The sequence below is a fragment of the Camelina sativa genome, chromosome 15 (assembly GCF_000633955.1).
Source record: "Camelina sativa cultivar DH55 chromosome 15, Cs, whole genome shotgun sequence".
NCBI classification, from domain to species: Eukaryota; Viridiplantae; Streptophyta; class Magnoliopsida; order Brassicales; family Brassicaceae; genus Camelina; species Camelina sativa.
The window spans coordinates 30,063,643-30,076,710 of record NC_025699.1 but is presented as its reverse complement, the minus strand read 5'-3'; the positions used below and the strand labels follow the sequence as shown (position 1 = coordinate 30,076,710).

The following is a 13,068-nucleotide window of genomic DNA, read 5'->3' as shown; positions in this document are numbered from 1 at the left end:
ATTTTGAATTATTCTATAATACATTTAGTTAATAAAAATTGTGATTTTTTCCTACATATGATGTAATACAAAATTTTAGAAACGGACATATATTACTCAATAGATGAATAAAAAATACGGGTACAATATCCCACACCGTCTAAAAAAAATTGGGCAATGGTTTAGAGTCATACTATAAAAGAGACCAAAATGATTATGAATACAAAAGAGTAGAAACCTTGATTTATCAGGCATTCAAACTTTAAAAACTTTTATTTGGTTTATTCCGGTTCTTTATTTTAAAATTTTTTAAAGGGTTAAATCATATATATAAAAGTAAGGTTTTGGTCTCTCCTTATTGGTTGATTTTCATTTAATACTTTCTAATTTTTTATTTTTTTATTTGCTTTCTAATTGTTTAATTACTTTAAATAATATTTAAGACCCAATTAACACAATACATTTAATTCATACATTAAAATAAAATTATAACTGAAAAAAATAAATTATGCATGAATCATATTCCACCACTCAATTTTGTTCAAACACAATAAATAATATTTGTAACTCCAAAGATTCTAAATGTAACTTCCATCAATTCTTATCATATAAATAAGCATTGCCTCATTCTCTCATATTGGCATTTTTTACTTTCTCATTTTTACATTATTTCATTCTCTTCCACTTCTCTCATTCTCTTCCACAATATCTCAAATCATTTTATGTTTTCAATTTCTTATTTTTGTTGTATGGGTTACAATAAACCAAATGAAATATCATTGTAAAATTTTAATGATAAATTTTAACTTTAGAGACTACATGATATGTATATTTACATTGTTTTTATATTTATAGATTCATCTCCATTATCTAATGTGGATTATCATCTTATAAGTAATCATTCTCTTCTCCTCTCTCACCAATATCAAATGTTGTTATATCTAATATGTGTTGTAAGAGTTTGATTCTATATTTTAATTTAGAAAGTATTATATATAATTAACATTGTTTTCAATTTTTATTTTATTTATATATAAAAGAAAATATTTCTTGCCTTTCTAATCTATTCATATTTATTTCTAAAATTTCCATAGCTAAATTTAAATTAACATATGTTGGTTTTAACAAAAAAATCAAGTTTATTTGAGAATCTATTTAAAAAGTTTATCTTCATTATCTATTTGAGATTAGCATCTTATAAGTCATTATTTTCATACTCTTACAATATTCACCACACAATAAGGTCATGAAGTTGAAAAGATCCATCTCTAAATCTCTATTATGTACTCTAATTATCTCACATATTCATGTATCATTTTTAATAATTTAGAATGATGAATATAATTATCCATTTATAAAGTCTATTTTATTTTGTAAAGTATATTTTGTTTTGTGATCCAATAGATAAATATGTAAAGATCAATATAATATTTATATTATTTAAGATTTGAGGTTTTTGGAAACAAAAAGAAATTAATTATAAAAATTGATTTTCTTGATTTAGCCAAAATGAAAAAGTGATTCCAAAAAGAAATCATGTTTAACTGGAAGTGAAATATAGAAAATAATATAATTATTAAAAAAACTATTTAACTAAATCCTCTAAAGATGAAACCATTAGTATGAAATATAGCACTATAAATTAAATTGATGAGTGAAAAAAAAACAAAAGATCGAAGTTATTATTGGGGTTTTAAAAAATCTTTAGATTGAAGTTCATATAATTTTAAAAAAAACTAATTTAGTTTCTCACTTCAAAAATTAGAGTTAAAGATAAAAAGAGTGTGATGTATTAAGAAAAAAGTGCCACTTTAAGTTAAGAAAACGCTCCCAGGCACCTTTTCCGAGGAGTTTTGAGTATGGCTTTTATCCAGATCTCAACCACTTCCCCCCTCCAATAGGAACAGGGTAACGGTTATATCCGCTGGATAATACCCCGCCTCTCACCCCCAGCCACCAGATCCACCACAAGATGAACATCCCCACCTCTCAACCAGCCTCATTGCAAAGTGCATTTACTCTGGTATCAACTGCTAACCCATCTCCCTGATCCAGGTTTTTGCATTTACTTTGCAAAACCTATTTAAACTTGTTGTGCTCTACCTCTTTGAACCCATATTGCCTTCCTGTTTTTCACCAAGTTACCCTCTCTTGAACTTCTGTCAAACTGAAAAACACCGCCTTATTGCCCTCGCTGAGAATGTCAAACCGCATACCTTACCACCAAAAAGGGAAAGAACTTGTCGGAGGGTTTTCTCCGCACCACGCAAGCGAATACGAGCTCCAGAAATGGACACCTCAGATCTGATACGAGAAAATGCTTTGACCCTCATTGGACGTCTGACCAACCCCTCTATCCAACGCATGTGGGCTCTCTTCCCTTTTCTCACGAATAGATGGAACCTGCAAGGCAAAATCTCAGGCTCAGATCTGGGACAGGGTTGTTTCCAATTTAAGTTTGAAAAGGAGGAAGACCTCCACCAAGTCTTGGCTAATAGACCATACCATTTTGACCAATGGATGGTCATTATTCAGAAGTCGGAACCAATCATATCCTCATCTTTTCCAGCCTTGATTCCCTTCTGGATAGAACTCCAAGGTCTACCTAAGCATTACTGGAAAGTCGAGATGATTCATACCATTGGAGAAATTCTAGGCGAGCTTCTAGACTGGGAAATCACCAGTTCGACCATCCAGCTTAAAGCTCTCATAAATGGGCTTGAACCTATCACGAAGGAAGCGGTGGTTGAGTTTCCTGATGGTAGTGAGGTCATAGTGTATTTGGCTTATAAAAACTTGAAAAATCACTGTACCTATTGCTTACGCCTAACTCATGAGAAGAGTAGATGCCCGGGACTCCAGACTAAAGAAACAACTCCGCTACGAGAGGGAGGGCAAGATAGCGACCTGCAAGCACATAGACCAGTCTCGAGAATTTATTACACTTCACAGGACAATTTCCTACCTCCTAGAAACCAACAGCACATTTCAGGGAGAACCTCTCTACCTAGGACACTCCCAACCCCGAGAAACCGCCAGCCTATCAGTTCTAGAGAAAGGGAGAGGTCATACTCAGCTAACAAAGTTTACCATTTAACGAGTAAAGACCCTGAGGTGGAAAAACGCTCCCATCACCGCCACCCACCATCCCGTTATGTTGAAGTTTCCTCACAAGGAGCCAGGAGTGCGAGCTCCTTATCTGTCTCCCGCCGTCATCTCCCTCAACCAGTCCGTAATCTGCATTGGAGAGAAAAGCCTTTAATTTCAACAGATGAACAGGGTGATCCCTCTGTCTCCTCCCGAGCTAGACGACCTCCTTTGGAGCAAAATGTCCCGAGTCCGGACCCAACTACACCGCCTCCAAGACAGGAAAGACTATCTCCATCTGTACCACCCACAAAGGTAACCACATCCCCTGCTTCCCCTCTCAGAGCCCAAGTGATGGAGGATTTACGCGAGGTCACTGTTTAATACATCTCTTGCCCGGATCCCTCAGAAAGTGCTGCCCGTCGTATGAGGGTGATGCAGAGCGAGGCAGAGAACCTTATGGAGAAAACAGCTGATTCAATCATTGCTTATCAGAATACTAGGGAGGAAAACCCACCACAAACCCTAGATCCTGTAAGCGAGACCCCCCAAAGTCCCTGTCTGACAAACACTGATCTCCCAATCCTTGGGAGAGGTATTTCTAGCTCTAACAAGCGAGGTAGGGGTCGTCCCCCTGCACACAAACAAGTACCAAGACAAAATCAAAAATTGTTAGGAGCCAAATCTCAAAAAAGAAACTTTGCTCAGGGTTCCCCAAGAAAGACTAATACTATTCGAGTGATCGAAAAACCAGGAACGTCTAAGACAACACACATGAAAGGGTCAAGATCCTCACCAAAAGGCAAATCCCAGACCTCAAAATCTCAGAACTCAACCCCGGACCAAAACAGGAGCTCACATCAAAACCAAGCCACCCCTCAACAACCCTCCTCATCTGGTTCACCTTTGATTTCCTTAATCCCTGCAATAAAGAGGAAGAATGCGGATTTTCAGAATCCCCCAACCCCAATTCCTTAAGGATGGTGAGCTGGAACTGTTGTGGGTTGGGGAACCCCATAACAGTCCAGCGAATACGGGAAATACGTAAAAGTATTTTCCCTGACCTGTTGTTCCTCATGGAGACGAAAAACCCCTCGGACTCGGTACTCCAAACTCTACAGTGGCTTGATTATCCTCACAACCATTTGGTGCCTCCGTTGGTTCCTGGTGCGGGAGGACTAGCGCTTTTCTGGAAAAATAACATAGAGGTTGAGATCCTCAACTCGAGTCTTCATTATATTGATACAAAGATCAAAGCAAAAGGAAAGTTCTTTTTTGCTACCTTTTTATATGGAGAACCGGATAGAACCAAAAGAGGGAAGCCTGGAGGAGCCTTCAAGATTACACATCCAACAGATCATCTCCGTGGATCATCACTGGGGACTTCAATGATATCATTCACCAGTCAGAGAAAGTGGGAGGACCCCAACGTCCAGAGGGATCTTTCTCGGACCTCAGATCCTTTATGTCTAGTGCAGATTTGTATGATCTCAAATATACCGGTAACTGTTTGTCCTGGAGAGGCAAACGACATTCTCACCTAGTCAGATGCAGGCTTGATCGAGTTATGGCTAATAGTGAGTGGATCTTAGCTTATCCTTCCGGTCGATGTGAGTACCTTCACTTTGAAGGCTCTGATCACCGCCCCTTAGTAACGTCTTTTGATCCAAAGAAGAAGAAACAGCTTGGCCTATTTAGGTTTGACAGAAGACTAAGAGAAAACCCGGAAGTCAAAAAATTGGTCTTCAAAGCCTGGAATGAGAACCCTCACCAAAGTGTTGACTCTCGCCTCCGCACCTGCAGAGATTATATCATCAGATGGAGCAAAACTCAACTATTGAACGCGCAACAGATCATCCTTACCCTCAGAGAACAATTGGAGGAAGCAATGACTGATGATTTGGCCCCCCAGGAAAGCATTGACCTGCTAAATAAAGAGTTATTGACTGCATATCAAAAAGAGGAAGCTTATTGGAAACAAAGGAGCCGAAATCTCTGGCTGGCTTTGGGAGATAAAAATACAAGCTTTTTCCATGCGACTACAAAGTCCCGCAATGCTTTCAACAATATTTCTGTCATTGAGAATTCTGAGGGTAGACATGTGTATGAAGAAAAAGATATTGCATCCACAATCTCAAGTTATTTTCAAAATCTCTTCAAAACAGAACCTGGTAATTGTAGAGGAGTGGTGGAAGCGGGTATCACCCCGTGTATTACCGCAGCCATGAATGAGGAGCTTACTATCCCACCCTCAACCATTGAAGTTAAGAACGCTTGTTTTTCTATTCACGCTGATAAAGCGCCTGGCCCAGATGGTTTCTCAACCAGCTTCTTCCAAGCAAACTGGGAGACAATGGGACCTTCCATAACCTCTGAAATACAAGCTTTCTTCGCTTATGGTTCTCTGCCCCTGAAAATAAACCTTACCCATGTTAGATTAATCCCAAAGCTTACAAATCCACAGAAAGTGGCTGACTATCGACCCATTGCCCTCTGCTCTGTTTATTAAAAGATCATCTCTAAGATCCTGGCAAAAAGGCTCCAACCTATCCTCCACACGTGCATCTCAGAAAACCAATCCGCCTTTGTGCCCCAACGAGCAATTGCTGACAATGTTCTGATCACGCATGAAACCTTACACTACCTGAAAACGTCAAAAGCAAAGGAACGATGTTATATGGCAGTCAAAACTGACATGAGCAAGGCTTATGATCGTTTGGAATGGGGTTTCATTAAAGCAGTAATGGATAGAATGGGCTTCAACCATACTTGGATTCAGTGGATCATGCAATGTATTAATACAGTAGAATATTCTTACCTTCTGAATGGCCAAGCTCGTGGTGTAGTCACTCCGGAAAGAGGGATCCGTCAAGGAGACCCTCTGTCGCCCTACCTCTTTATCATGTGCAGCGAGGTTCTCTCTGGTCTATGTTCGAAAGCTCAATCCCAAGGTGATCTACTTGGTATACGCGTTGCAACAAATAGCCCCCGGGTAAACCACCTGTTATTTGCTGATGATACTATGTTCTTCTGTCATTCTGATGCTCAAAGCTGCTCCACACTGAAATCCATCCTACAGCTTTATGAGAATGCTTCAGGTCAGCAAATAAACCAAGATAAGTCATCTATCACTTTCTCTGCAAAGACCCCATCCCCGAGTAAAGAGGTTGCAAAGAGGATACTGGGAATTCAAAAAGAGGGAGGTCAAGGCAAGTATTTAGGTTTACCTGAGCTCTTTGGTCGAAAGAAAAAATATCTCTTTACTGCAATTGTGGATAGGATAAAGCAAAAAGCCTTAAGCTGGTCATCCAAGTTCCTCTCCTCTGCTGGTAAACTCACCATGTTAAAGTCTGTCCTAGCGGCCATGCCCACCTACACCATGTCCTGTTTCAAACTCCCAAATAACCTCTGCAAGAGAATTCAATAAGCATTAACTAGGTTTTGGTGGGATCAGAATCCAGAAAAGAAGAAAATGAGTTGGATCTCTTGGAAAAGATTAACACAACCTTTCAAACTGGGTGGTCTCGGTTTCAGAGATATCCCAGCATTCAATGATGCTCTTCTTGCAAAAATCAGTTTGTGCCTCCTAACATGTCCAACTTGCCTCTTAGCCAGAGTCCTCTTAGGAAAATATTGCCAAAACTCAACCCTCCTAAACTGTGCGGTCCCAAATTCAGCTTCTCATGGGTGGAGAAGCATTTGCATTGGGAGAGATCTCTTCAAAACCAATGTCGGACGCCTCATTGGCTCCGGTAGGTCTACCCCTCTGTGGAGTAGTCCTTGGTTATCCCTGGACACCCCCTTAACCTCTGTAGGTCCACCAACAGAGGACTCAGCCCTTTGGACAGTGGCGGATCTCATCGAACCTGGATCCTCGTCATGGAACATTGATCTAATCAGGCAAGTGCTCCCTGCATATGAATCCGAAATACTCAAGTTAAAACCAAGCAAACAGGGGGCAATTGACAAATGGGCTTGGCTCCCATCACAAGATGGCATATACTCCACCAAATCAGGATACTATACTGCTCAATCAGATAGTTCAAACCAGAGCTTACCTCCTAATCACAGAACCCCCCCCCCTTTCAACTGGCACGTAAATATCTGGAACCTAAAGACCTCTCAGAAAACAAAAATGCTGCTGTGGAAGATCATTCAACAAGCCATTCCAGTTGGAGCTAACCTCACCCGCCGAAAAGTTGCAGAGGATTCAAAATGCCCACACTGTAATGCAACTGAATCTGAATTACACCTGTTCTTCACCTGCCCATTTGCAATTAGGCTCTGGAATTTGGGCCCTTTTAGCTCTACCTTCTCCCCAGAACAATTGTCGTCTACAACGGAAGGACTCCTGAAGGCAAACCAACTGATCTGCTTACTGCCTTCGGGAATTGGCAATGGACCCCTTTCACCGTGGATCTTCTGGACCCTATGGACGACGCGGAATAAGCTGATCTTCAACAAGGAAAAATTATCTGCGGAGGAAGCTCTTCATCTAGCCATCATCAGAGCAAAAGAATGGCAATTAGCACAATCGGAAAAAGGATGCAAACCACTTAATCCAAAAATCCCTTTACCCCCAAATCGACCACAAGCAAGTGAGGAAGTAATCACCTGCTTCACAGATGCCTCGTGGATCGCAGAACCAAAAGCAGGCCTGGGTTGGGTCTTCAAAGACTATCAAGATCGGACCCTCAAGCAAGGCGCAGATCTAGCTCTCAACGTCTCTTCCCCTCTGTTGGCCGAAGCGATAGCAACTCTTACCGCGGTAGAAGTTGCAATCGCTTCGGGTTATACACATCTCTCGGTAGCCTCAGACTCACAGCGGTTAGTCAAGGCATTAAATTTGAAGATCCACTCTAAGGAACTTCACGGGATTCTCCATGATATCCTCGATCTATCTCGTAATCTCTCTGTTTGTAGTTTTCATTTTATTCCCAGAAATCAGAACCAAATCGTTGATGCTCTAGCTAAGAGAGCCCTAGATTTATCTCTCTCTTGTACCTGAACCGTCGGGTTTTTATTATAAAAGAGTTTGGTTGTTCAAAAAAAAAAAAAAAAAGTTTGTCACTTCAAAAGTAATATTTTCAATTTAGAACATTATGTGTGAGTGTTGAGTTTATATCAACAAAACAATCAAAAAGTGTAAGTTTAAATGTTGATTGAGCCACTTGGTATTCCTTTTCTTTTAAGTCAAAAATAAATTAAAATATTTATTTATAATTAACCCACTTTTAAAGGCATTTAACTCCATTTAACTCTACATTTAACTCAAATGTAACTCCTACCCAATAATTTTACATTCATTCCTCCAACTAATATATTTATCTTTCAAGAAAAAATATTTTTGGTAAAATTTTAATATTTTAAAATTATTTTAATTGCTTTAAACTTTGAAATGAGGAATATTCTATATACAATAATATACGTAGTTACTAATTTTTTTTCATAATTTTATTTGATTCAATTTACTATACTATAGTCTTATGTTTACAATGTCATTAAGAAAAAATCTTTAAATCACTGTTTAACCTCTATAAAANTTGATTGAGCCACTTGGTATTCCTTTTCTTTTAAGTCAAAAATAAATTAAAATATTTATTTATAATTAACCCACTTTTAAAGGCATTTAACTCCATTTAACTCTACATTTAACTCAAATGTAACTCCTACCCAATAATTTTACATTCATTCCTCCAACTAATATATTTATCTTTCAAGAAAAAATATTTTTGGTAAAATTTTAATATTTTAAAATTATTTTAATTGCTTTAAACTTTGAAATGAGGAATATTCTATATACAATAATTTTATACGTAGTTACTAAATTTTTGATAATTTTATTTGATTCAATTTTACTATACTACAGTCTTATGTTTACAATGTCATTAAGAAAAAAACCCCTATAAAACATGATCATAAACATAGATTCTCTCATATTAGGAAAATGTTTAAATTTCTATATCATTTATATTAATATAGCTAATCAATTTGTAATAATTTTTAGTAGTATTGGTTAATTTTTTTTTTATAGAAAAGTTTATATATTTTAAATTTTGTATAATAAATAACTATACCAAAAAAATGTTGACAGGAGTATTATTTTGAGATATTGCTATAAAATTTTTGAGATTCATACATTAGTATATTTTTTTTTGAGATTATACATTAGTAAAACGATATTTTAGTTTTAAAAATTTTAAGAAATATAATCAAAACTATAATGTATACAACCACGCATTGCGTGGACTAATTACCTAGTATGAAAGATATTTAAACCTTTTAAAAAGGTTAAATACTGTATGATAAATATTATACCGTATGTACACAATAAATATTAAAAATTAAGATAATATAGTGTGAGTTAAAATATCACGGGACGGGATTATATAGCGGGACAGATTTTATCGATATTTATATAAATTAAAAAATATTATTAATTTGGTGTTGCACGGGTGAAACATCATTTCATTATTTTGTTAACACTGTCAATATCATATCTAATTAAATTGATTAAATAAATATTATGTAAAAAATAAATTATATTGCAGTATTATATGGTTTATTTAACATTTATTATATAATTATAACATGTTTAACCAACAAATACAACTTATATTTAAATATTTTAGTTGTACATAATTTTTCCCCGCGGTATACCGCGAGTCCTATTGCAATTATTATTAGAATGCTTATTCCATACAACATAATTTAAGATTTTGATGGGAAAAGAAAATTACAAATGAACACCTCAACTTTTTTATTAGATAGATTATCTTCCGTTGTATTCAATAGAAACTCGTTAACCTTCGATCTCGTTCTCCACGTAAAAGGCAATTAATGGACTCTCCGCTTTTTATATCTCACCATTTTAGTTTGGCCGGAAAGTACTGCAATGTCAACAAAAAAATATAAAGATCAAATTTATCATATATCTTTACAAATCTTTTTTAAAATATTTTCACAAGTTTGGTTATTAAAAGAAAAACACTGTTTAAATGTATATTTTGAATTTTTTTTTACCTTGTTGATGAGGGAAACGTAGTAAGGCTTCACTTGTTCGACATCTACTTGAACTTTGCTCTTACTGTATAGGTCATATTTACTGCAATTCCATTTTTATTCGTCAGAAAATAACAAAAAAAAATGAAATAATAAAATAATAAGAAGAAAAGACAAAAATTCTTACTTGAAGACATGGAGCCACTTGAGATCATCATCTCTGTCTTCATCGTTCATCAAGTGTGTGTAGGCTCCGGCCTTGTGCAATGCTGCGTCATTATTTCTTTCAATGTTAATAATAAACAATACAAGATACATCGTAATAATTTACTGAAACCAAATAATACAAACAATATATGTATTTTGTTGTGTAGCATATGATTGAAAACGTACGATAAAAAGAATGGTATCGGATAATGAAGAGACCAGCGTGGGGGAGAGTCGTGCCATTCTCCTTAGCCACCTATTTTGAATAAGGAAAACAATCAAACTATTAAGTTTTGGTAATTTCTTTTGACAGAAAAAATTAAAAAGTAGATTAAAAGTTGATGAAAGCATAAACCCAAAAAAAATAGAAGATATAAGTAAAATTTAATTACCAAATACATGTAGTCGTCATGACCCCATGACATGAGAACATTGTCCAATCCACATCCTTCATTGTAAACTCCATTTTTTGTGTTGTACTTTGGGTTGTTGTTATCACTATTTCCTTTGAAATACTGCAAGATAACATTATTTGGAAAACGTTAATATCGAAAATTTCTTTGGCAAACATCCAAAATCTAGTACGATAGAACTATTGTATATATATATTTTACCTTGTGGTGAATATTGGCCGAGTCAAAGGTGCATCCAACTGGAAATGTATCGCCTGTAAATTCTTGGAAGTGTCAAATTGTTGTGTTTTGTTTATTTATCTAGAATCTTATCTAATTCTAGATGATTAGGTTTATTCGTATTTTGACTACGCACCTACGACAGCCCATTGTGGAAGACCACCGAATTCTGGCAGAAGAAGAACCTTTCCAAGATCTGAAAAAATAAAAACTTTAACTTAAAAGTCCAATATATTGACCTTAAAAAAACTCAGTTTTAAGTATTAAAAAAACAAAATAAAATAACTTGTTAGGATGTTTTGTGAAACACTATATAATAGTATGTAATGTATGATACATGAAACGGTAGATTTTTTATAACTTTAGTATATATATTTATGAGATAACATAACAAGACATGTACCATGGATCAAGGCAGTGAGATGGAGCCAATCTTCGTTAGGATAGTCCCTCCGAATGGCTTCAGCAGTTTGGAGAAGGTGTTGGATTTGAGGCTCATCAAGATCCGGATCGCTTTCATCGACAACATTGTTCAATAACTCACAACATTCCCATATACTCATTTCCATCTTGTCAAGTTTCCCATACTCTTTTCTCATCTTCTTCACCTGTCCATTTTTTTTATAAGCTCAGTTTTCAACTAACCCTTAAAATACTTTAAGATTTAATTACTTAACCTAATGGAATTAGTAAACACTAAGATTTGTTTGGCTAGCTTACAAAGTCATAAGTCTGGTGAATGTGTTGCAGCCTGTAGAATTCCTCAACACCTTGTTGTCTCTCGCTTAAATCATTCTCATAATCCCTAAATAATAAAATAAACAAAAGAGATTGTAACTAATTCTGATCATTAAAATGCGGATCAACTAATCAATTATTATGTATGAGAAAATAACAAACGTTACAAACCTGAAAGAATGGCCCAGGAAATTCATATCAGGAGCATCAAATCCATTAGTTTCCTTAGATTGTGGAACCACGAAGCCTCCATCCAACACCAATTCCTCATTCCTCTCCTCTGTCAGTTTCTTTTCCTCGACTCTCGAATCTAAAAATCGTCATCACAACATTAATTCATAATTTTCACTTCCTCAATTTTTTTTATTTTTGTAATGGAATTTGTCATATTCTCATGATGCACTAATTAATATAAAATCTAATCGGCAAAATTTGATAAATCATCTATATCGATATATCTCAAAAGACATCCAAGTATTTTTGAAAAGCATATTTAATAAAAGCAGAAATGAAACGTTACCAGGAACGAAATGTTCAACCAGAATAGTCATCTTGCTCGGAATTTGATACGTAATTTAAAATGAAAAAATCTCGAACAAGATATTGTGTGAATTGTTGTTGTGTGAAAGAAGATGTTGTTGAAGGGAGGCGAGAATGGAGAAGGTATTTATATTGAGCCAATCAAAAAGTCCTTCCTGCAGATTTGGAGACAGTGCAAGTCCTTAGATCTCAAACTAAAGTTGTGTTCTGTCCTCAAACTGAAATAAATGTATAGTAAGATGTCACACTTCTCCGTATCTTTGTTACAACCATAAAAAGTCACGTCCTTTTTTAGGTGCGTATAACTCACGCTACGTTTCAAGCCACGTCTGTGTTGTACACGCTCTGGAATGTATTAGTTTGTAAAATTTATCTCTTGACGCTAAATTATATTTTACTACAGAACGTGGAAAAATTATCTAAATTAGATGAATTTGGATGATTAATAGAATGGTCAACCTGTGTTGGTAGCAAACTAACAACAAGTAACAAACGTTTTCTACTAAAAAAAGAAAACAATAAAAGATTTTTAAGATAATCTTAAAAAATGAGAAAATGTTGAAAGAAGAGAGAGAAAAAGTTAGGACAAAAAAAGCAAAATCTAAGGAGTCCTGAAGTGTGAAATATTGAGATAAAATGTCCTTAGCAGCAAAACATAAATTTGGTAGTCGAAGAGAACACAGCTGTTATTGTGATAGTTTAATTTTGGAAAATAAAGAAATCAAACAAGTTGGGAGGACAGAAGAAAAAACAAGTCAGCCTGACGTGTATAATATTATCTCAAATTGTGGTATTGACCAACATGTGAGTCAGCTTCTACTCACATTTTTTGTTATCTGTTTTGGCGTTCTACAAAGGTTTTTTTTTTTTTTTTTTTTTTTTT

The 13,068-nt window shown here is 35.7% G+C and overlaps 2 protein-coding genes across 2 annotated transcripts; one reads left to right on the top strand and one right to left on the bottom strand.

Moving 5' to 3' along the window:
- LOC104748940 lies at positions 5,744-8,074 on the top strand. Its single transcript, XM_010470512.1, has 2 exons — positions 5,744-6,414; positions 6,601-8,074. Exons 1-2 carry the CDS (start codon positions 5,744-5,746, stop codon positions 8,072-8,074), a joined length of 2,145 nt encoding a protein of 714 aa, XP_010468814.1.
- On the bottom strand, positions 9,661-12,408 carry LOC104747914 (inositol oxygenase 2). Its single transcript, XM_010469623.2, has 11 exons — positions 12,166-12,408; positions 11,817-11,955; positions 11,628-11,712; positions 11,311-11,515; positions 11,044-11,103; positions 10,890-10,942; positions 10,668-10,790; positions 10,462-10,531; positions 10,256-10,337; positions 10,090-10,171; positions 9,661-9,956 (listed from the first exon to the last, which is right to left on the bottom strand). Exons 1-11 carry the CDS (start codon positions 12,194-12,196, stop codon positions 9,930-9,932), a joined length of 957 nt encoding a protein of 318 aa, XP_010467925.1. The 5' UTR covers positions 12,197-12,408; the 3' UTR covers positions 9,661-9,929.